At 42.7% G+C, this 24,234-nt stretch overlaps 1 protein-coding gene across 1 annotated transcript in view; it reads left to right on the top strand.

Moving 5' to 3' along the window:
- LOC129407827 (alpha-N-acetylgalactosaminide alpha-2,6-sialyltransferase 1-like) overlaps positions 1-24,234 on the top strand; it is a 162,235-nt gene that overhangs the window by 6,142 nt on the left and 131,859 nt on the right. The window contains exons 3-4 of the mRNA XM_055149965.1: positions 5,115-5,283; positions 6,661-6,820. Of these exons, the coding sequence (XP_055005940.1) occupies positions 5,115-5,283; positions 6,661-6,820 (329 nt within the window). The remainder of the gene's footprint in view (positions 1-5,114; positions 5,284-6,660; positions 6,821-24,234) is intronic.

Below are 24,234 nucleotides of genomic sequence, written 5' to 3'. Positions count from 1 at the left end.
AATTAAGAATAAAATTAAGTTAATTGTAAACACTTAATTCTTGATGAAAAATACATTTTCGTAATTAAACTTAATTTTGAAGTAAATGGGTGGTTTATTCCGATTTTAAAGCCAAATGAATTTCTTCCTGGATCATGTTTCACGTTTATTCTTGTTAAAAATAATCCCAGTTGTTCTTGCTCGTCGTGTCATCCTTCGACCAGTCCTGTCTTGGGACTTTCCTCCATGTCTCTGACTCAGTCTGTCTTCTTCCTCCGAAATTTAAAACATAAAAACAGGAGCCGGTGTGTCTGTCTGTATTATCACTATGATCAGCAGAATATTCAAATAAAGCAGTAGCTCCAGTGAATTCAGTTTTGCATGTTCCTGGGGTGAGTTCTATTTTAAGGAAGTAAAATAAACAAAAGCTTTTCCTCATTTCAGTTTGTTGCTGACAGTTTTACAGTGATGAAGTTTAAAGTTTAAGTGAGACATTCCGGCTGCGTCCACACGACAAGGCTCCTGGATTTTTTCTTTGCGGGTTGAAAAAAATTTGCATCCACACTTGTGCCGGATCAGTAAATCTTCATGTTCACACGACAACAGAGCACTGAGTGAAAATGATGTAAATGTTTTTTTAAACTTTAAGGTAATTTAGCCGATTTTAAATATATCCCAGAAATATAACCGTTTTGTTTTGCAAAAGTTAAACATAAGTCACAGAAAGTCGTGTCCTTTAGTCCGACAGAAGCTGACACTGTGGGTAAAGTAGGTTAAGTGTCTTGCCCAAGGACACAACGACAGCATTCATGTGTGGGAGCTGGAATCACACCAGCCAACCTGTGGGTCAGTGGGTCTGACCGCTCAACCTGTGATGTTTATGTCGAGAGCTGGATTCGAACCGCCAACCTTCAGATCAGTGGGCGAATGCTCCACCAACTGAGCTACTGCCGTCCCAGTTTATGCAAATTAAATTAGCCATGCAGTTTTAAGTTCCGTTTCTGTAAAACGTAAACAAATGTGCTCAAAGCTGTGTGGAGGGAAGGCTCGCGGACACAGAAACGATGTGTGTGGACGCAGATCGTTTCTGATACGGTGATACGCGGATTCGTTTCAGTGTAAACGTAATCTTTGTTATTGATCCGTGTGCGTAATCTGCGGTGTGTGTTGTTAGTATTGGCGCATGTCTCTGTTGCTGGGGGATGGGAGCGGCTCCGTAGGCGACACCTGTCCCATTCTGGCAACGCTCTTGCGGTCTGCGGAGGCCAGTTCGAGGGCTGTGTCATCGTTTTCCAAAAGCTGCGGTTTGCTCGTCCACACGACAACGCAACACCGGCGTTCTCAGATTTCTCCACTCTGGAACACATTCTCAAAAAACTCTTTTACAAGTACAGACATCGTAATTGTGTGGTTGTTGGATCCTAACAGCGGAAAACAGCTCGAGAAATTTGTTTGTGAACTCCATAACTGCAAAAGTGAATCAGATGTGTGTGACTCAAACCTCCGTTCAAACTGTTTCTCTTCCCAAAGGAATTGAAAAATAGTGAAAGGTGAAGGTGATGGGCAGAATTGATCCACAGGAAGAACCAAAAAGGAAACATTTGTCTGACTAAGAAATCATCCAGAGTTTACAGAGAACATTTTGTATGTAGGAGCAACGACAAAACAAAATCCCGATCCCTCGCTCAGCCTCGGTTACAAATTTAAAAAGTCAACGCCAAAGTGAAAGGCTCCAACTGTTCACCAAGAAACACCTTCCACTGCAAAGAGACCAAGACGTGATGTTGCTGTAAAACCACAAGAACAAGAAAGTGCAGCTCAGTCTGTTTGTCTTCTGCTCCTCTCCATTAACAAACGGGATTTTGTTTTGTTGTCGCTCCACATACAAAATGTTCTCTGTAAACTCAGGATGATTTCTTAGTCAGACAAATGTTTCCTTTTTGGTTCTTCCTGTGGATCAATCCTGCCCATCACCTTCACCTTTCACTATTTTTCAATTCCGCTTGGGAAGAGAAACAGTTTGAACGGAGGTTTGAGTCACACACATCTGATTCACTTTTGCGTTTATGGAGTTCGCAAACACATTTCTTGAGCTGTTTTCCGCTGTTAGGATCCAACAACCACACAATTACGATGTCCGAATCCCAAAACTAAAATATGACAATATCAGACAGAAACAAAAATGATCAAAGACTTGAAAAGATCGGTTTGATGCTCACTTTTTCAGAAAATCCTTCCCAGTGTGAATTGCGCAATGACTGGAAGTCCGAGATTCTTGATGCATGAATAGCAGAGAAATCATGCACTCGCTTTAGGAATGAATTGAATTGGTTTGGCTGTTTGTTTGCGTGGAAAGCACATCAGTCACCTTGCGTGTTGATAAGGGCTCTAGAGATTAAAACTGATTGATGGAGAGTGCAGGTGGTTCATGGAGACACTTGGACACAAGCAGAGTCGCTTTAAAGTCTCTGAGCCACAGGGGGCAGAGACCTGAGTGCTCGTACTTCCTAGTTCATGTCAGGACACGAGCTGCAGCGTTTTGAATGTTCTGCAGAGTCTCAGAGCTCGATTGGAAAGTTCAGTGTGAGGCCGGTACTTTATCAAACTCACTCACTGAAGTATGTTTGTCTACGTCTGTAATGTACAACACAAAGAGACGCACTTGAACGGTTTCTTCTCTGTAACTCAATGGGATTAATTTGGTTTGAGTAAACACAGATAATTACTCCATGTTCTCGAAATGGAACGGTGCCAAAGTAAACACCACAGAACACAAAGGAAGAGAAATGAGTGGCTTCATACAAACGTAAAGTGCCTCTGTCAGAATAAAGAACAAAACACACTTCAGGTCATTATGTTTTAGATTTGATTTACGGACAAATTATTAGAGAAAAGAAACCCCAGGATCATGTATGCTTTATTGTTCTTTTAACTCATCTAAAACACCTCGGCCTCTCCGGTGCTGTTCACAAATGGTTCTCATCCTTCCTCACAGACAGAACATTTATGGTGAGTGTCGACACATGCTCCTCCAAGGCCCATAAAATGACATGTGGTGTGCCCCAGGGCTCCATTTTAGGCCCTGTGCTTTTCAACCTGTACATGCTCCTCTTGGTGTCATCAGGAAACATGGAATCAACTTCCACAGCTCTGCAGATGAAACGCAGCGTTACATCTCCATGTCTCCTGATGACACCAGACCGATGGATGCTCTTTTGAACTGCATTCTACAAATGAAATCCTGGATGGCAGAAAACTTCCTCCAGCTTAACCAGGAACAAAACTGAGGTTTTAATCATTGGTCCTGAGGCCCAGAGAGAGAAACTTTTACCCAAACTACAAACTCTTTTTTTTTTTTAGACAAAATATAAATTAAACAAACAAAACTCAACGCACAATTCATCAACTCCAGAGCTCCATACTTTCCAAAACAATCAGTCAAACAAATCTTACTTTCTTTCCTTCGTTCTTTATATATATATATATATATATATATATATATATATATATATATATATATATATATATATATATATATATATATATATATATATATATATATGTGTATATGTGTATATATGTATATGTGTATATATATATGCCATGTTGTAAAACTAGAACTCTTTACATCCAGTAATTTTCAACTTTTCATTACAAATGACTTTTTAAACTTGGAGTTTAAAAGGTTTTCCATGACACAAAACTGACTCTTTTGAACTTTAATCCAGGTTTTAATGTTGTTTCCTCTTCAGAAACAGACCTGGAGTTGTGTTTTGTTTCGTTCACACATGTTTGAGTAACTCTTTCTTATGAGTCTGTCAACATCTCCAAAGCTCAAAATGCTCAATGGTCAACCTAGTGATGTCATGAAATGGTAGTTTTCAAGTTTACAGCTAATTTTTTAGACTTTAGTTCAGTAGCGATTGACAATTCCAGGGCTGAAAAACCATAAACTCTGAAATCTGCATGTGTGAATGAAACAAAGCACAACTCCAGGTCTGTTTGTGATGAGGAAACAACATTTTAACAAACATTGTAATGAGTCTGGAGAAGGTGTTGGGCCGTGTCCCTCGTGGTGTCCTGTGGGGGGCGCTCTGGGAGTCTGGGGTTCGGGGTTGTTTGTTAAGGTCTGACCGGTCCCTGTACGACCGGAGCAGGAGCTGTGTTCATTTTCGGCAGCAGTAAGCAGTCAGACCTGTTCCTGGTGGGTCAAGTGTTGGACTGTCTCCTCAGGCCTGCGTGTCAAGTTCTCTGTGTGGTTCTTCCGTGAGGAGGGTTCTGCCTCAGAGTTTGGACAGGTGGACAGATGCAGGTGGACAGGTGCAGGCTGTGAAAGAAGGAGCTGAGCCGAAAGACAAAACTCTCGATTTACTGTCAGTCTTCGTTCCTCCCCTCACTTCTAGTCATGAGCTCTGGGTAATGACTGAAAGACGACGAGATCGCAGATACAAGCGACACAAATGAGTTTCCTTCGCAGGGTGTCTGGGTGCTCCCTTAGAGATAGAGTGAGGAGGTCGGTTACACGGGAGGAACTCGGAGTAGAGCTTCTGCTCCTCCACGTGGAGAGGAGCGTCTGAGGGGAGGACGTCTGTTCTCTGATGTCTCCTTGGCGTCTCCATCAGGAGGTGTTCATGTCCCACCAGGAGGAGGCCCCGGGGAAGACCCAGGAAACACTGGAGGGACTATGTCTCTGGACTGGGAACACCTCGAAGTCCCCTCGGAGGAGCTGGAGGAAGTGTTCGGGGTGAAGGAGACCTGGGAGTCCCTGCTTAGACTGATGCTCCACAACCCGGCCCCAGAAGAAAATGGATGGATTGTAAATGAGTGTTTATTTCTGCTTGGCTCTTCATATGAAACTTGCACAGTCGTGTTTTTGGCTCCTGAGCTCAAACCTGAACTCTGTGTTTAGTTTAATTTCAGTCTGTCATAATCACACTGTGTTCTCTTCAGTTACAGTTGGAACAGTAGTGTACAGTAGAGCTCAGTATTTATCACGTGTACAGTCTCTTTTTTTCATATTTTTTAGTTTAAATGTTCACATTAACCAAATTTACATGATCCTGCTGTTTTTATTTCACTATTGTCTTCCTAAATCAAGATATGAACATTAATAGTGAACAAACTGTGTCCTGCAGAAGTGTGACAACAGTCTGTGGACCAGGATCCAGGCAGAGCCGGAGCTCAAAGACAAGTTCATCCCAAACATTCGCCTGTACGTTTACAACGGAAGCATCAGCATGAGCGAGTGGAACAGACTCTCCCACTTCAACAACCCCTTCGGCTTCATGAACTACAAACACCAAGGTCAGAGTCCACACCAGTCGAGTCCTGCTCTAGTCCTGGTGTAATCCTGCTCCAGTCCTGCTTTAGTCCGTGGTTTAATCCTGGTTTATTTTGGCTACACATGAAGCACACACCCGCACAGACTTTTACATGTGGCGCTACAGAACCACGCCAAAGTCTTTTCACCGAGAGGACAGTCCTGACATAATAACACATGTGGGTCAAAGCTGCGATTCACTCTGAACATTTTCTTTCTTTTTTGGTTCTGTCTTTTCCTCGAAATCAGGAGGACGACTAAGAAATGGTTTTACTTTGTGAATGACGTTTGCGGTTTTCAAATATCAAATATTTAGAACAGTGAGTTTTCCTGGTCCGCTGCCTATTCCGACATCCCTTCATTACGACATGCCGGTTTTCCCGATACTTTGTAATATCAATAATCCGACACGTCAGATGTGTGTTTTGGACTGCGAGAGCGCAAAGAACTTGGATGGTTATTTATTTAGGCCACATGACGTTCTCCACAGATACATGACGAAATGAATGAAGCGCAAAGGTCCATGCAGCCTCCGTTTTAGATGAGATATTTTCCCGAAGGCTGACCTATGTGCTTTTTTAAAAATACATGACTCCGAATCAGAATAAGAATGTATTTTGTCATTTCAGTATAAAAAAATACACAGAAATGAAACACTGCACTCAGTCAACAGCAGCATAAATAATAAGAGGAATAAATAGTTTAAAATATCATATGTCAAATAGAGTTTTTAAAAAACAACCCCCACCCGCCCCCGTTCTCCAAGGTGCATTAGTGTCCAGGCTTTGTGACAGAATTCATCTGCCTCACGGCATCAGGGGGAAAACTGTTCCAAAGTCTTTTGGTCCTGGCCCATAAGACGATCGGTGAGGACATTTTCCCACCGTCTGATCTCCTCTGTGGCTCAAGTATCTGATCAAGAGATTTGCACCGGCCCAAGCGTCTTATTATATATGAGAGTGCAAAGAATATTAACCATCACATTAGTATTATTCATGTCCAAAAAGCGGAATGTTTGAAAAATAGTGAAGTGCTGTTACTTCGACAATGAAAAAAAAAAAAGTTGAACTAGTGGGACGTTTGAAAATGAATGTCTGTGCGGCCGCTCCAATTAGACGTCAGTGTTTTAAACAGCGGCATGTCGGAACAGCAGTGTGTGACCGAGTTCTCCAAGAGGATAAAACGGACTCTAAAGAAGTGCAGAATAATGAGAACAGTAAAACAGTTTTAAATGTGCGTCACTGAGCCTCAGGGTGCAGAGCTCCTCTCACATGTGACGGGGAATCACAGAAAATGATCTAAACTCAGAGTTTATTCTGAAATGTCTCCAGTTGGATGTGAACGTTTGTTTTGTGTGTCAGATGTGATGTCCGCTCTGAACCTGGTGCAGAAGCCCAAGGAGCCGCTGCTGCCGCCTAAACCAGGCAGAGACTGTATCAGCTGTGCTGTGGTGGGCAATGGAGGAATCCTCTGGAGGTCCAAGAAAGGAGCAGAGATCGACCAACACGACTATGTGTTCAGGTCAGACTGCTGTGGCACAGAGCTGAGCCTGTGCCCCTCAGTGAGGAGGTGGTGGGTTAGAGTCCTGTGCATGTTTTCTCGGTGTGATGTGTTTAAACAGCAGAAGAGAAATTAAAACATAAGGGTTTGGCCCATGAGCTTCACCCAGAACCAGAACATCAAAACCACTAAATGTTGAACTGTCATTTGTAAAGGCTTTTGTTCAGGAGCAGTCGACCAGATCCTGATGGTTATGATCCTGGTCACACGCTCAGTGCACTTACACAGCTTTAAAACAGTGAGGCAAACAAGCTTCTATCTTTAAATATATATTATATACATCACAACACCAAGAGACGGTAATATCAGGAAAAAGGAACACGAGAAACTAGAGAAATCCCAGGGGCTTAAGGAGGAGCTGGAGAAGGCCTGGAAAGTGAAGCATCAGTGGAGCCTGTGGTGATCGAACACTCAGGGCTGTAACCCCCAAACTGGAAGAGACACAACAGATCCAGGAAAAACAACGGAACATCTCAGTCCAGAAAAGTGCAGTACTGGAACAGCAAAGATACTGAAGAACTGTCAGGCTCCCAGGAGCCGAGCTGGAGGACTACTTTGAGTAATATTATTATTTTGAAGTAATGTTACTCTGGCTTGTTTGCCAACTTTACCACATCAGCAATAAATCAAAAGTCTGTGATGCTAAAAAAGCCTGGGAGGAAAACAAACATGACTAATTGATTAATATAATAATTATATAAAATTGTGGGTGTTGCAACACTGGAATTTCCGCATTGTTGGATATATAGTGTTCTTTTCATTGGAAGAATAGGTGTGTGTTTGATTTGACACACCCCTCAACCGCACACACGCACACACACGCACACACACACACGCACACACACACACACACACACACACACACACACACACACACGCACACACACACGCACACACACGCACACACACACACACACACACACACACACACGCACACACACACACACACACACACACACACGCACACACACACACACGCACACACACACACACACACACAACACGCACACACACACACACAGAGTACACAGAAAACAAGGAAAACACTGATGATTCTCTGGTAATGACTTACAGCTCAAAGCGCGGTCAGGAGTATCGAAAACCACATAATCGATATTAAAACTAGTAGTATCGAAACTAGATCATTTTTTTCACAGGTATCGATACTAGAAAAGAAGTCGCATTGAGAGGACAGAGCACAACATTTCCTGAATGTGTTTAGAACGTTTAGTCTGGAGCTGCATCAGAACAAGACTAAGACACAGAGACGAGTAAAAACTACAACTGCAATCGAGCCAAATTAACAATACTTAAATTAACAACGTTTTATCATGACCAGGACTAAACCAGGTCTAAACCAGGTCTAAACCAGGTCTAAACCAGGTCTAAACCAGGTCCAAACCAGGTCTATACCAGGTCTAAACCAGGACCAATCCTGGACTTGAGAGAGAACTCTGAGCCCGTGNTGTTTGTTTTTTTTTTACAACGTATGAACGCGTATTGTGTATTACAGGCGGGTAGTAATTACACACGGGTGGATCAGGACTAAACCAGGTCTAATCCAGGACTAATCTTGGGTTTAAGAGAGAACGCCAAGCAGTTTGTCTGCAAAGTGCGATCGGGCAGTTGTCACGTTTACCTTTGTGAGGAGAGGTTCTCCTGCGGTCACGTCTGAACCCGTCCCGACACTGAGTCCTGTTTCAGTTCTGGTTTACTCCTGTTTTAGTCCTAGTTTAGTCCTGGTTTGGTCCTCTTGTTTAGTCCTGGAATCAGTCCTAAGTTAGTCCTGGGTTAGTCCTGGTTTAGTCTTGGTTCAGTCTGTGGTGTATTCAGCGCAAAAAGTTTGATATAATCTCAGGTTAACGGGCAGGTGCGGTGTTGTACTACGCAGGTGCGAGTCTCCAGAAATGGACCCGTGCAGGACTCTGCACTGCAGGCTCCATTATGGAATAAATTAATTTTCGATTTGTTACATAAAGAAGGAGGGAAAAAAACAAAAGGACTAAGTTTTAAGAAGGATGTAAAAAGGTTTGTAACTGTCCTGTGTGAGAAAAGTGAAAAAGTTTGTGCTGACGGGTTTACAGACTTCAAAACAGATATAATCATTGTAAAATATAAAGTTGACGACTTCGTAGATTTCACCTATCGCGGGTTATTTTTAGAATGTAACTCCCGCGATAAACGAGGGAACACTGTAAATAAAACACCAAATGACTTAAACACTCAACACTGACTTTAAGAATTTCAGAATTATTCATACTGACTAATGATCTCATGATTATATGTCTATGACAGGTGGGCAAACTTTCTGGCTCGCGGACCACATAGGGTCCTAAAGTTTGACTGAAGGGCCAGACAGAAGACAGGACATAACGTGTTAAGAGCTCAGATTCATTACGTTCTTATTCACATTTATCTTGAACTTCAGACGCGGCTACACGTTTCATCACTGCTGCGAAAGATTCAGAATATAAAACTGTTGAGACGTGTTCCACTGCACAAAACCAGTGAATGTACATCATGAGTTCACCGTTGTCGAATATGACTGATTACAGCCTATAAAAGAAACCTCACATCAAACAACCACAGACGTCCACCTGTGACTGTGAAAAAACATGACTTCAAAATGTTGGAGTCCATAAGTTTCCTTCAATGATTTTTACCAACTCAACATGGAAGCAGTGCAGTTTTATATCTTAATCACCAGCTACTTCACTCATGGTCCGAATAAACTCCTGTAAGAACACTTTCCCATAAAGCATTGCGGCCAATATAATACGCCGCAACTCAGTGAGTGCGTATACCAAGCCCCCAGGTTCCAAAATGGCCATCCATTCAAGTCAATGGGCTGAGCTCAATGGCGCATGATCCCAGCTTAGCCTAGCCCATGGCTAGGTACTTCCGGTGGCCGTGGGCCGACCAAGCATGCGCAGTAGTGCTCTTTTCTCCCACGGACACACGCGAATGCATGCGACCACACGCACGGAGCGCGGGCTCGTGTATCACGTGATCGCTTTGACCAATCAGAGCGAGAGGAACTAGAGCGGAGCAGTGCGTAGCCGAAGCTAACGATTATAAAGCGTTTTTTTAAGACAACTCAAGGATTTTGAGCGAGAAAAAGTTTATGATCTAAAAATAGGTAAAAATCGCCAACAAATCCGATAATTTTGAAAGCTGTAGGTGCCCTGTCAGACGAACACGAGCAATTTGTGATTATATTGCGCTCTATGATAAAAATCTTGTCTCGGCCCACGGGACTTTTTCTGCTGAAGTTCCAGTGAGTGACCACTACGTCAACTGGAGGCAGCTACAAGCAGCAATACTGTATCCAGTTATTTTAATAGATCCATGGCGTATACATGCACATCAGTAACCCGGTTATTAGCCATATCCCGGTTATGTCAGTATTCGTGTTACTGCGTTTACATGCGCACTGAGAAACCGGGACACTCATATCCGCGTATACATGATCAAATGGAGTATCCTGGTTTCTTGACATAATCTTACAAATGCGCAAGCGTAAAAAATTTACTTAAATCAATTTCATAAACCAGGAAAAATACAAACCGTGAGCTCCTTTAGCATAAGAAGCTAAGGAGCTACGAGATCTCCCACAATCCACTGTGCAGATTTTTCATTAAAATCTTCTGCATAAATAAACTCAACTTTACAACATATAAACCATAAACACTATAGACACATCAGCCTGTTTGATCAGATAATTCAGCTGTGATCACATTTGTTTACGTTTTACAGAAACGAAACTTAAGACCGTTTGGCTAATTAGCATAAACTGTTAGCGGCGATAAGAACAACTCGCTCCTTGCGCCGCTGATGCGATCAGTTTCTTTTGGACTAAATGACACGACTCTGTGGATTATGTGACTTATTTCTGTGACAGAAGAGGCGCTAATGATGGTGAGTGTGTTCTGTGCGTATAGAGTATAGGAGATAGTTCATGTTTTAGTTTTTCAGCGTCACACGAGTGCAGGTCGAACGAGTGCAGATTGTACGTGTGCAGGTTTAACGCAGCTCTTTATTTTACAGTCATTTCACTCTATGTCACTATTTGTGTTGGTCAATTTATTTACGTCACTACTGTCGTGGTGGAGGGCTGGAAAGTGTCTTTTGAACGCATGCACACACGACTTTATCTTGTAGCAACCGGGTAATCCGATTTCTAATAATCGGGATACTGAAAACGAGTTACTGCGTTTACTATGAATTAACCGGGATACTCAAGAAAACCCGTTCATTACTGGGTTATTGATGTGCATATATACGCACTCATTGCTTTTCACCAAGTCAAAATGGAAGCAGTGCAGTCTTATATCTTAATCACCAGATACTTCACTCATGGTCCGAATAACTCCTGTAAGAACATTTTCCCATAAAGCATTGCGGCCAATATAATACGCCGCAACTCAGTGTATGTATAGTGCGCCATCTACTGGGAAACACTGGAAATGCATGACAAATAAAACATCAACAAGGTTTATTATTGTAATTTATTCCAGTTCTGCGGGCCGGATTAAAAGGTTTAAAGGGCCGCAGTTTGCCCACCCCTGGTCTATGAGATTCTGGTCCAGTCCTGATTCAGTCCTGGTCAAGTCCCGGTCTAGTCCTGGTTCTATGCTGACTTTTCTCGCTGTTTCAGGGCATAAAGTACGTGCTGATCCCTGAGGGCATGAGGGACTTCAAGTGGCTGTCTGAACTTTACGATCGAGACGACAAACTGAAAAAAGGACGACGGTAAGAACTACAATCCTGCATGGTTTAGACCTGGTTTGGTCCTGGTTTAGACCTGGTTTAGACCTGGTTCAGTCCTTTTTCAATCCTGGTTTAGACCTGGTTTAGTTTTGATTTAGTCCTGGTTTAGTCCTGGTTTAGACCTGGTTTAGTCCTGGTTTATTCCTGGTTTGGTCCTGGTTTAGACCTGCTTTAGTCCTGGTTTTGACCTGGTTTAGTCCTGGTTTGGTCCTGGTTCTGTCCTGGTTTAGTCTTGGTTTAGTCCTGATTTAGTCCTGGTTTGGTCCTGGTTCAGTTCTGGTTTAGTCTTGGTTTAGTCCTGGTTCAGTCTTGGTTCAGACCTGCTTTAGTCCTGGTTTTGACCTGGTTTAGTCTTGGTTTAGTCCTGGTTCAATTCTGGTTTAGTTCTGATTTAATCCTGGTTTAGTCCTGGTTTAGACCTGGTTTAGTCCTTTTTCAGTCCTCGTTTAGTCCTGGTTTAGTCCTGGCTCAATCCTGCTCAGTCCTGGTTTAGGCCCAGTTTAGACCTGGTTATTCCTGGTTCAGTCCTGGTTTCTGGTTTAGTCCTGGTTTAGTCCCAGTTTAGACCTGTTTTATTCCTGGTTCAGTCCTGGTTTAGACCTGGTTTAGTCCTGGTTTAGTCCCAGTTCAGACCCTGGTTTAGTCCTGGTTCAGTCCTGGTTTAGACCTGGTTTAGTCCTGGTTTAGTCCCAGTTCAGACCTGGTTTAGTCCTGGTTCAGTCCTGGCCTGGTTTAGTCCTTTGGTTTAGTCCTGGTTTAGTCCTTGGTTCAGTCCTGGTTTAGACCTGGTTTACCTGGTTACCTGGTTTATTCCTGTTTGGTCCTGGTTTAGACCTGCTTTAGTCCTGGTTTTGACCTGGTTTAGTCCTGGTTTGGTCCTGGTTCTGTCCTGGTTTAGTCTTGGTTTAGTCCTGATTTAGTCCTGGTTTGGTCCTGGTTCAGTTCTGGTTTAGTCTTGGTTTAGTCCTGGTTCAGTCTTGGTTCAGACCTGCTTTAGTCCTGGTTTTGACCTGGTTTAGTCTTGGTTTAGTCCTGGTTCAATTCTGGTTTAGTTCTGATTTAATCCTGGTTTAGTCCTGGTTTAGACCTGGTTTAGTCCTTTTTCAGTCCTCGTTTAGTCCTGGTTTAGTCCTGGCTCAATCCTGGCTCAGTCCTGGTTTAGGCCCAGTTTAGACCTGGTTTATTCCTGGTTCAGTCCTGGTTTAGACCTGGTTTAGTCCTGGTTTAGTCCCAGTTTAGACCTGTTTTATTCCTGGTTCAGTCCTGGTTTAGACCTGGTTTAGTCCTGGTTTAGTCCCAGTTCAGACCTGGTTTAGTCCTGGTTCAGTCCTGGTTTAGACCTGGTTTAGTCCTGTTTAGTCCCAGTTTAGACCTGGTTTAGTCCTGGTTCAGTCCTGGTTTAGACCTGGTTTAGTCCTGGTTCAGTCCTGGTTTAGACCTGGTTTAGTCCTTTAGTTCCCTGGTTTAGACCTGGTTTAGTCCTGGTTCAGTCCTGGTTTAGACCTGGTTTAGTCCTGGTTCAGTCCTGGTTTAGACTTGGTTTAGTCCTGGTTCAGTCCTGGTCTCTGTTTCAGTCCCTGGACGTTTTACTCTGGTCGGTTCAGTGAGTCAAACTTCTACGTTCTGCACATGGATTTCCTGCGATACGTCAGAAACAGGTCAGTGTCACTTTAACTGGGATTATTTCTGTCAATCAAAGCTGTTTAAATAAATGAACATAACTAACAGGAAGTGAACACGGGCGCGTTTCCGGCTCCATCCACTCCAATTCACTTTGTATTGAAAAACCGTGGCCCCTCTGTCTGTCCCTGCAGCTGTCAGACTTTTCATTATGATTGATTGATTGATTGATTGCATTTATGTAGCGCCTTTCAAGATCCCAAAGCACTTTACAGTTCATATTCAGTCACTCCACACTCAGTGGTGTAAACTACTACTGTAGCCACAGCTGCCCTGGGGCAGACTGACGGAAGCGAGGCTGCCAATCTGCGCCATCGGCCCCTCTGACCACCACCATCACACACCACTTTCATACTAGGCAATGTGGGTGAAGTGTCTTGCCTAAGGACACAACAACAGTTTTTTTGCCACTGGCTCCACTGTGGCTCCTGTTGTTCCCAGTGTCTCCATCCAAGTCCTGCCCAGGCCCAGACCTGCTGAGCTGCTGAGATCTGACAGGATCAGGCTTTTACAAGCTGGTATGGCCATTTTGGTCTTCAAACGTTCGTATTAACCTGCTCTACGTGATCCTGGGGTTTTTGTTTCTCCACACTAATTCACACTTAATTCCTAATGAAAATTATTATTTATAAAACTTAATTCCGAAGTAAGTGGGTGGTTTATTCTGATTTTAAGCAGAATAATTTTATTCCTCGATCATGTAAATGTTTATCCTTCTTAAAAATAACACATACATACACAAATACATTTTTTTCTTTCAGCGCATGCTCGTTGCAGGGTTCCCATGGTCATGGAAATCCTGGAAAGGTCATGGAAATTGAAAATGTCATTTTCCAGGCTTGGAAAAGTCATGGAATTTTAGTATCTCTTTCATGCAACTACATCATTCTGTTAAGTTTTCATCAGACTATTCTGATTATTTCTGAACGTTTGCACCTTTTGTTTAAAAGCGACAACAATAAATGCACTGACAGGATTTTGAATGTTAAAAAACTATAATTCCAAACCATAAGGTGAGTGGAAAGAGTTCACATTTCATATTTAGCCCTAAAACTATGATCAGTTCTACAAATGTAGGTGCTGTAATATCATGGAAAATTCACTTTAGGTCATGAAAAAGTCATGGAAAAATTTTGACATTTTGTTTATGAAAAAGAGCGGGAGCCAGGATGAGGAGGAGCCGGAAGCATCTCCATGTTCACTTCACACACTCAAAACACAGTTTGACCTTTGACCTCTGACCCTCAGGTTTCTAAATTCTTCCACACTGCAGCAAACAAACTGGGCCATCGTCCGACCCACAAACGGAGCCTTCATGATGTTCCTGGCTCTGCAGCTCTGTGACCAGGTGAGACACTCTGACACCTGCAGTCAAACTACACCCACTAACACCACACACTCTACGGTTTAGTCCTGTTTAGTCCTGGTTTAGTCCTGGTTTAGTCCTGGTTTAGTCCTGGTTTAGTTCAGCTAGAACCACCACCTTACCGTGGTGGGGGAGTTTGCTTACCCGAATGATCCTTGGAGCTATGCTGCTCAGGGCATCATGTCCCTGGTAGAGTCTCGCATGGCAAACAGGTCCTAGGTGACGGGTTAGACTAAGAGCAGTTCATAAATCCCTATGAACAGAGGAATAACAAGGACTGTGATGTCGCCCGGTATGGCGCATCCGGGGCCCCATCCTGGAGCCAGGCCTGGGGTTGGGGCTCAAAAGCGAGCGCCTGGTGGCCGGGCCTTTGCCCACGGGGCCCGGCCAGGCTCTGCCCGAAGGGATGATGTGGGCCCACCCTCCTGTGGACTGACCACCCGCAGAGGGTTTCATAGGGGTCGGATGCAAAGTGAACTCGGCAGCAGTCGGGGTCAGGGGCCTCCGTGACTTAGTCCACAGGCACAGAACCTGACTGTAGGGACGTGGAATGTCGCCTCACTGGGGGGAAGGAGCCTGAGCTTGTGTGGGAGGTTGAGAGATACCGGCGAGATATAGTCGGGCTCATCTCCATGCACAGTTTGGGCTCTCATACCCAAATTCTTGTGTGTGTGTTGGAGTTCACCCTGGCTGGGGACTCGGAGGCGGTCTCATCCATCACCCTGGTTGAAGTCACTGAGGTATTTGGCAAGCTCCTTTGTGGCAAGGCTCCAGGGGTGGATGAGATCCGTCCTGAGTACTTTAAGTCTCTGGATGTTGTGGGTCTTGGTTGACACGTCTCTGCAACATCGTGTGGTGGTCGGGGACAGTACCTCTGGACTGGCAAACTGGGGTGGTGGTCCCTCTGTTTAAGAAGGGGGATCGGAGGGTGTGTTCCAACTCCAGGGGAATCACACTCTTCAGCCTCCGTGGTCAGGTCTATTCCAGGGACTGAAGAGGAGAATCAGGCCGATAGTCGAACCTCGGATCCAGGAGGAGCAGTGTGGTTTTCGTCCTGGCCGTGGAACACTGGACCAGCTCTACACTCTCCATCTGGTGCTCGAGGTTCATGGGAGTTTGCCCGACCAGTCCACATGTGCTTTGTGGATCTGGAGAAGGCGTTCGACCGTGTCCCTCGTAGTGTCCTGTGGGGGGTGCTTCGGGAGTCTGGGGTCCGGGGCCCTTTACTAAGGGCTCTACATTGTCCATTTACGCAGGCATTCAAGGATGCACATATTATTTTCGGTCACTTAGCCAGAGCTTCGGTCAATTTGGTGCCTGGATGCTGCGCCTAAACAAAATGACTGAGGATCTGTTTATATTGTTTGTCAGATATGATTGTAAAACTCGAGTGGCAACAGAAAGCATGGCCCATTTAAAAGTCTGATATTACGTGACTCTTTGAGCTTCAAGCCGTGTTATAATGTTAACTTCAGCAGATAAAATAATGTGATATGGACTTTTTAAGTGACGTAATTTTTGTGTTTCAGGTGGATGCATACGGATTTATAACAGATGATCACAAGAAATATTCCAACTACTACTTTGAGCGTGTAACCAATACTGGAGTAATTTTTGTCGCAAACCACAACTACAACTTGGAGAGGAAGCTGTGGAGGAGACTACACGACCTGGGCATCATAAACCTGTACCTGGGAGAACCGCAAGAGCCCGAAACGACACAGGGACCCCCGAAGGAAGCACAGAAACCCCCGAAGGAAGCACAGGCCGCCCCGAAGGAAGCACAGAAACCCCCGAAGGAAGCACAGAAACCCCCGAAGGAAGCACAGAAAACAAACACAACCCAAACCTGATGCGGCCGGTGCAGCTCAGGTCCTGACTGGACCGTGTCTCGTGTTCGTGTTTCGTGTCTCGTTCGTGTCTCGTGTCTTGTGTTCGTGTTTCGTGTCGTGTTTCGTGTTTCGTGTTTCGTGTGTTTATTAAGTTAATATTTAAATTTAAGCCATGTTATAATGTTGTTATCTCCTCAAAAACAGACCTGGAGTTGTGTTTTGTTTCATTCACATGTTTAAGAAACTTTTTATTATTAGTCTGTCTACATCTCCAAAGCTCAAAATGCTCTGTTCCACCCTGTGATGTCATCTTGTGTAACAGCTATTTATTTATTTATTTATTTATTATACCTGAATTAAACTTATTTACTCTACAATACACTAGAACAACCATCAGTTTTAGCTTTTTCTAAACAGAATTTCGTTTTGCCTTTTGATCTGCTGAGACTGTCTAAAATTAAGAAGTTTAAAAACACACACTTCCTGTATCACATCATGACATCACAAGGTGGAACAGAGTGTTTACAGTTTGAGAGCAGAACTCAGCCTGGATCTGTGTAAAACTAAACTGTGTGAACACTGAGATCATCAGATAATATTTTCTAAATAAAATGAGTCTGAAACCAAACCTGGGAGGAGTTGAACGTTTTAATTAAAGGTTTTATTTGTTCATTTGATCCTTCGGCTGAATTCCTCACATCGCTGTTCCAGTTTCTCTGTCAACTCAACTTCAGCTCTGACGCACTTTAAAAAGAACAAACACTGACAAACTCATGAACAGGTACAAAGTCAACCCTCAAAGAGAGAAAAATATATATATATTTGTATATATGTGTGTGTGTGTATATGTATTTATTTATATGTGAGAATATGTGTGTAAACTTATGGTAAAAAAAAGACGTCAACACATTTTTTTTCCAGCAGAGACGCTGAGTTTCTTTAACACGAGTTTTACTGCTGCAGGTTTAAACCTCGAGGCAGAGGTGGGACTTGCGATTCGTGACCTGGACTCAAGTCAGACCTGAAGCATTATTTTTAGGACTTGAGGCTTGACTTGATAAAATGGACTAAGACTTGGGACTCGACTTGGACTTGAAGGTCAGTGACTTGGGACTTGATCTCTGTGATGTGAGAAGACTTGATGTTTCTCCAAAAAAAATGTTTTTAGAAAATACTTTTTTCTTTACTGTTGATAAATGTGGAGCTGAATTTTCCAGGAACAAACTGGAACATGTCCCTCTCACTTCTCCGTTACTTTGGATGAAACTGAAGTACTGCGATACTCAAAAGTACTACAGTAATATACAGGACAATGCAGTAAAACAGAGTGAACTACACAGAACATGATCCTTCCCTTTCAGTGCAGACGACACGACAAAATATTTGATTAAATTAAGCACTTTTAAATCTTAATTCTTTCTGTTCTGACCGTAAAGATTCACACTGAAATCTTGTCAAGACGTTTAAAAAGGAAAGATTGGTTTCCTCAAAAAACAAATTTTACTAAAAGTGATATTCTTGAAATTTTTCAAAATGCATATGAAGACGCTCCCTATCAAAAAATAATTTCAAAGTTATACGCGAGTCTTCAAAATCTAGAGAACTATGATACTCTTTATATAAAGACAAGACGGGAAGTAGAGGGAAACATAATTCTTACAACTGAGGACTGGGACAGAATCTGTACACAGCAGAGGTGGGTAACAAGCGCCCCCTGCTGGAGGGAGTTCTGTTGAAAAAATGTAACTCGATATTTCTGTTCACCATCGCAAACATCTGAATATTCTGATCAGAGAGCAGCTGCTGGAGGTTATGTGTTCAAGTACAAGCTAAACATTTTCATATTTTTTGGAGTTGGGTCCAGTCAAGTGGTAACGGAGGGAAACAGGGGCAGATTTTTGACATTCAAATGTCTCTTATTCAGAAACTAGAGGAACTATTGAAATAAGTAAAGTATCAGAATGTAGGAAAGAGTTACACTCCAACAGGGTCAAGTTAAACCTGTGATATTCTTTCAAGTTGTTGACAAAAAATTTAAAAACTCATGTCGGTAACGGAGGGAATGAAATATGCAGCACTTTTTGGTCAATAAATCCAAACAGTGAAAACTCTTGGTTCTCACTTACAAATCCTTAACAAACTGGTTTGAATATTTGCTTCATATAGTTTTCTACCATATGGTACAAGATTAGGTTGAAAAACCTCTTACTTTTTGACTCATGAGATTTTTTATTAAGAAAGTTCATGGTAACGGAGGGAAAAGTAACAGAGGGAAAATTGTTCAAACAAGTAGAAGGTGCAGGATTTTACATCATTTATCAACTTTTTTCTTCTGAAAACTTTAATATTACTTCAAAATGAAAGGTCCAAACGAGGTCCAAAATCTAGTCTAAACCAGGTCTAAACAGGTCTAAACCAGGTCTAAACCAGGTCCTAAACCAGGTCTAAAACCAGTCTAAACCAGGTCTAAACCAGGTCTAAACCAGGTCTAAACCATCTAACCAGGTCCAGTCTAAACCAGGTCTAAACCAGTCTAAACCAGGTCTAAACCAGATCTAAACCAGGTCTAAACCAGTCTAAACCAGGTCTAAACCAGGTCTAAACCAGGTCTAAACCAGGTCTAAAACCAGATCTAAACCAGGTCTAAACTAGTCTAAACCAGGTCTAAACCAGTCTAAACCAGATCTAAACCAGGTCTAAACCAGGTCTAAAACCAGTGTCTAAACCAGATCTAAACCAGGTCTAAACCAGGTCTAAACCAGGTCTAAACCAGGTCTAAAACCAGATCTAAACCAGATCTAAACCAGGTCTAAACCAGGTCTAAACCAGATCTAAACCAGGTCTAAACCAGGTCTAAACCAGATCTAAACCAGGTCTAAAACCAGATCTAAACCAGGTCTAAAACCAGATCTAAACCAGGTCTAAACCAGGTCTAAAACCAGGTCTAAACCAGGTCTAAACCAGGACTAAACCAGATCTAAACCAGGACTACACCAAGACTAAACCAGGACTAATAATACTATAATAATTAAATAATAAAAAAAAAAATCCTGTCCCTTCATCAACAGTTCAAAGATGGAATAACACAAGATATGATGAAAAACATCCATTTATTTACATGATTTTTGGGTCTGTGAAATTTGGGAAATAATTTTTTGTTCCATGTTTCACACATGGTCTGTTTAAAACATATGGAACTTTAGAACCAAAAATGGAACAGAAAAAAGGTCAACAGTTTGATAAACTAGAGAACATATGTATCTGTTCAATACACTTTTATATCAGACGTGTTGACTTGAGTTTTTGGCCTTGTTGTTTACTTCTGCTTGACCGGGCCCTGCTGTCCCTCTGTGGCTTCATTTGGGAGACGAGTTCATGGGACACTGGAGGTGGTCTTTAAAAGGAAGATACAATATAATTTAAAAATAATGTATTTTGGAGATTTAGTTTTATTGCACCTTTCTAAAGCAGATTTATACTTCATGAGAGTTTTACTGGTGGCTGCCAAAACAGGAATAACTTGAAAATGTCTTAGACAGGAAACACCTACAATAAATGAATGGACTGATTTGATCTATACTTTTTTTTAAAAAGGAAAGGATTACATTTAAAATGAAGCTACAGAGTGATATATTTGAAAACTATTGGTCAAAATGGTTGAGGTATGTAACGACAAAAAGACCCGACTTTGTATGACGTAGTTAAGTCTTTATATCTGCCCCCACTGTCTTGTTTTGTTTTGTTCTTTCTGTTTGAATGTTGTCGATTTTTAATGTGTGTCTTTATACAAGATGAAAATCCAATAAAAAGTGAATGACAAAAAATAAAAAGGAAAGATTAGCATTTCTACAACTCTTAAAATACTCATGTATAAATATATCATTAAATTCATATAAATTGCAAAAAATTAAATCTATATTTGGTACTTTTTTTTGGTTTAAAGACTTGAAATGACTTGAAGCTCAAAGCAGGCGACATGGACTTGACTTGGACTTATGGGTCGGTGACTCTAGACTCGACTTGGACTTGACTTGGGCTTGGACTCAGACTTGAGACTTACTTGGGATTTGCAAAACAAAGACTTGGTTGCACCTTTGCCTCGAGGGCAGAACTGCACCGGCCAAACTTCCAATTAGAACAGAAAGGAGGAGCTCGGTGCCTTTTTCCTCTGAGCGTCTTTACAGGACACAGAGCTCCACGGTAAAGCTGTTGTCGTTGCGCCCCCTGGAGGTCAGAGGAAAGAGTGCAAGAGAGAAACTGCAGTAAAAGCACAGGCAGACTCTTATAGGCGAGTTTCATTGTTGACAAAAGCGTGCGTTGCATGCTGGGAATTATTTTGGTCAGTGGCAAGAAGAAACACTAATTCAACATGACGGACGGAGCGAGAAAGCACGTAAAGGGTATTGATCCTGGTTATTTATCCACTCTAACAGCAGAGGACCCAAGACCATTTGACCAGAAATTGGTCATAAACATCGACGGACGACAAATCACCCTTTTCAACCCCGACAAAAGGTGGAACAAACCAAATTTCTGGTCAGAATCACCAACTACCTGGACAAATATTCACTTTGGCGATATCCACAATGACTTGGTGGAAACTCCTGGGCCATTCACAGCAGAAAAGATGAAAACCTCCAAGAGTCTCGATGTGTTGTTGAACTTGTTGGAGTCCACGGTTTGTTAGGATCTTCTACGTTTGCTCTGCGGATGTTTGAAAGTCGTTTAATTCACCGTTAGTGGTTCTTTTCACTCAGAATATGAAAAAGACATTTTCCTTCTTCCGTGTTTCTATTTGTGCGTCCGATAATGCAGCAGGAATTTACCATTATCGGGGAGAAATACTCGAGGTTACGCACTGTGTTTGACGCTACCGTGTTTCTTGCCTCCGACCAAAATATTTCCCAGCAGCAACACGGGCTTTTAATAACAATGAAACTCGCTTATTTCTCGTCCCTGATTGTGCCCAAGTCGCCCGCTGGATCAGGACGGCGCCTGCTGAGACTCCCTGCCACCTTTTATCTTTGAAATATTTTAACCACTGTGGCCACTTTATCATTTTATCTGTGGGTTTTTCATTTGTTTTAAACTTTTGTTATTAATAAATTATTGTTTTTTTTTTTTGTCTTTTTAACAGTTCACCTCTTTTTTGGTCACACCTCGTCGCTCTCACTGTTAATTTAACAGTTTCATTATATTTTAAGTCGACTTTTTCCACCACATACATTTATTTTAATAATCCACAAACCGTGACTTGGACTAGAGTCAGACTTGAGTCACTATTTTTAGGCCTTGAGACTTGACTTGATAAAATGGACTAAGACTTGGGACTCGACTTGGACTTGAGAAGCACTTTTAAATCTTAATTATTTCTATTCAGACCGTAATGATTCACGCCAAGATCTTAACAAAAGCTTATTTAATTTTAAAATAACGTTTCGGCAAAAAAAAAAAAAAAGTCTTTGTCTGATATTTTTCTTGCTTTGCTGTGGTTAAAGAAATGAATAAAAGGAGAAAGGACAGGCATCTTTATTTTTTTTTTTTTAATATGTCAAAATTTAACCAAAACTAACCAAAAATATAAAATGTGTGCAAATAAATTAATGGAAATAAAATGTAGTGTAACATCAGAAGAAGTGGAGCAGTGTTAATTCTTTACGTATTTGTCTGAACACAATTTGGCAATAGTTAAATAAATAATGTAACGGTACAATAAAATATCGTCAATAATTAAGATGTTCGAATAACTTTGTCTCTTCACATCTCCGAAGCTCACGATGCCCCGTTCCACCTTGTGATGTCACAAAGCTGGAGTTTTCAAGTTAACGGCTTCATTTTACCAGCATTACCGCATGACATCACAAGGTGGAGCAGAGCGTTTTCAGTTTGAGGGAAGAACTTATGTGAATGAAACAAAACACAACTCCAGGTCTGTTTGTGATGAGGAAACATTAGAACATAAATATGAAAATAGCTTAATATGGATCTGTTAACATCAGCAACACATCATCTCCTGCCTCCGTCTGCGCAGGTGAGTCTGGGTCCGTCTGCGCAGGTGAGTCTGGGTCCGTCTGCGCGGGTGAGTCTGGGTCCGTCTGCGCGGGTGAGTCTGGGTCCGTCTGCGCGGGTGAGTCTGGGTCCGTCTGCGCGGGTGAGTCTGGGTCCGTCTGCGCAGGTGAGACTGGGTCCGTCTGCGCAGGTGAGTCTGGGTCCGTCTGCGCAGGTGAGTCTGGAGTCTCTCTACGCAGGTTGATTGATTGATTGATTGCATTTATGTAGCGCCTTTCAAGATCCCAAAGCACTTTACAGTTCATATTCAGTCACTCCACACTCAGTGGTGTAAACTACTACTGTAGCCACAGCTGCCCTGGGGCAGACTGACGGAAGCGAGGCTGCCAATCTGCGCCATCGGCCCCTCTGACCACCACCATCACTCACGCTCACACCACTTTCATACCAGGTAATGTGGGTGAAGTGTCTTGCCTAAGGACACAATGACAGTTTTTTGCCACTGGCTCCACTGTGGCTCCTGTTGTTCCCAGTGTCTCCATCCAAGTCCTGCCCAGGCCCAGACCTGCTGAGCTTCTGAGATCTGACAGGATCAGGCTTTGAAAAGCTGGTATGGCCACCAGGTGAGTCTGGATTTTGAGTCTGACTGTGCAGGTGAGTCCAGAGTAGGGATGGGCATGATTAATCGATAATTGATCATTAAGAATTTCATCGATTACGTTAATTTTAATTGTCAAACTGAATGTATGTTGCTGTGTGTGTCGTGACCAAACAGGTGTGTACATGTGTCTCTGCATCAGAAGGAGCGAGACACAAACAGTGGGTCAGTCTGTAACGAACCGAAGCACAAATGTGGATTTAACCAGGATTTGTACAAGAAATTCCACACTTTCTGTTGCGTTGGGACAAGTGTGAGTCCATGTGCACAGTGTATAAAGCAGCACATATGTTTCTGTGTCCAGTGGGAAAAAGTTTTGTCAGGTGAGAATCGAAGACGAGGCCCCGCCCCCCTCCCCCCGTACGCTGTCCTGGTTTTGACAAACACAAATCTGGTCACACTGACCTGTATTCACCTGAGTCATGTCTTTTAATCCACAAGTTGAACCACATCAGCGACACAAGAGCTGGAGTTTTATCTTCACTTAGTTTATGTAAATTAGTGATGTGGTTTTAAGTTTTGTTTCTGTGAGATTTGAACAAAACTGAATTAAACACATTATAATGTCAAACGGGCTGATGTGGCTCTAGAGTCGTTATGTTTATATGTCGTAAAGTTGTAATTTATTTATGCAGATTAGTGCAGATAGTAATAATAATGATGATCATTTTAATATAAAAACGTTAATGATTAATCGATAATCGATCGTTAATTCTTCTGACGATCGATTAAGAAAATTTCTTTGAATGCCCGTCCCTAGTCTGCGCAGGTGAGTTCTGTCTGCGCAGGTGAGTGCCGGGTCTGCGCAGGTGAGTCTGGGTCTGCGCAGGTGAGTCTGGTCTCTGGGTCTGCGCAGGTGAGTCCGGGTCTGCGCAGGTGAGTCTGGGTCTGCGCAGGTGAGTCTGGTTCTGTCTGCGCAGGTGAGTCTGGTTCTGTCTGCGCAGGTCTGCGCAGGTGAGTCCGGGTCTGCGCAGGTCTGCGCGTGAGTCCGGGTCTGCGCAGGTGAGTCTGGGTCTGCGCAGGTGAGTCTGGTTCTGTCTGCGCTGCGCAGGTGAGTCTG

This window comes from Boleophthalmus pectinirostris, unplaced genomic scaffold, assembly GCF_026225935.1.
Source record: "Boleophthalmus pectinirostris isolate CB_2022bp ecotype Guang Dong unplaced genomic scaffold, ASM2622593v1 HiC_scaffold_14, whole genome shotgun sequence".
Classification (NCBI taxonomy): Eukaryota; Metazoa; Chordata; class Actinopteri; order Gobiiformes; family Gobiidae; genus Boleophthalmus; species Boleophthalmus pectinirostris.
Note: the sequence above shows the minus strand (reverse complement) of the source record. Positions and strands in the feature narration are given on the sequence as shown.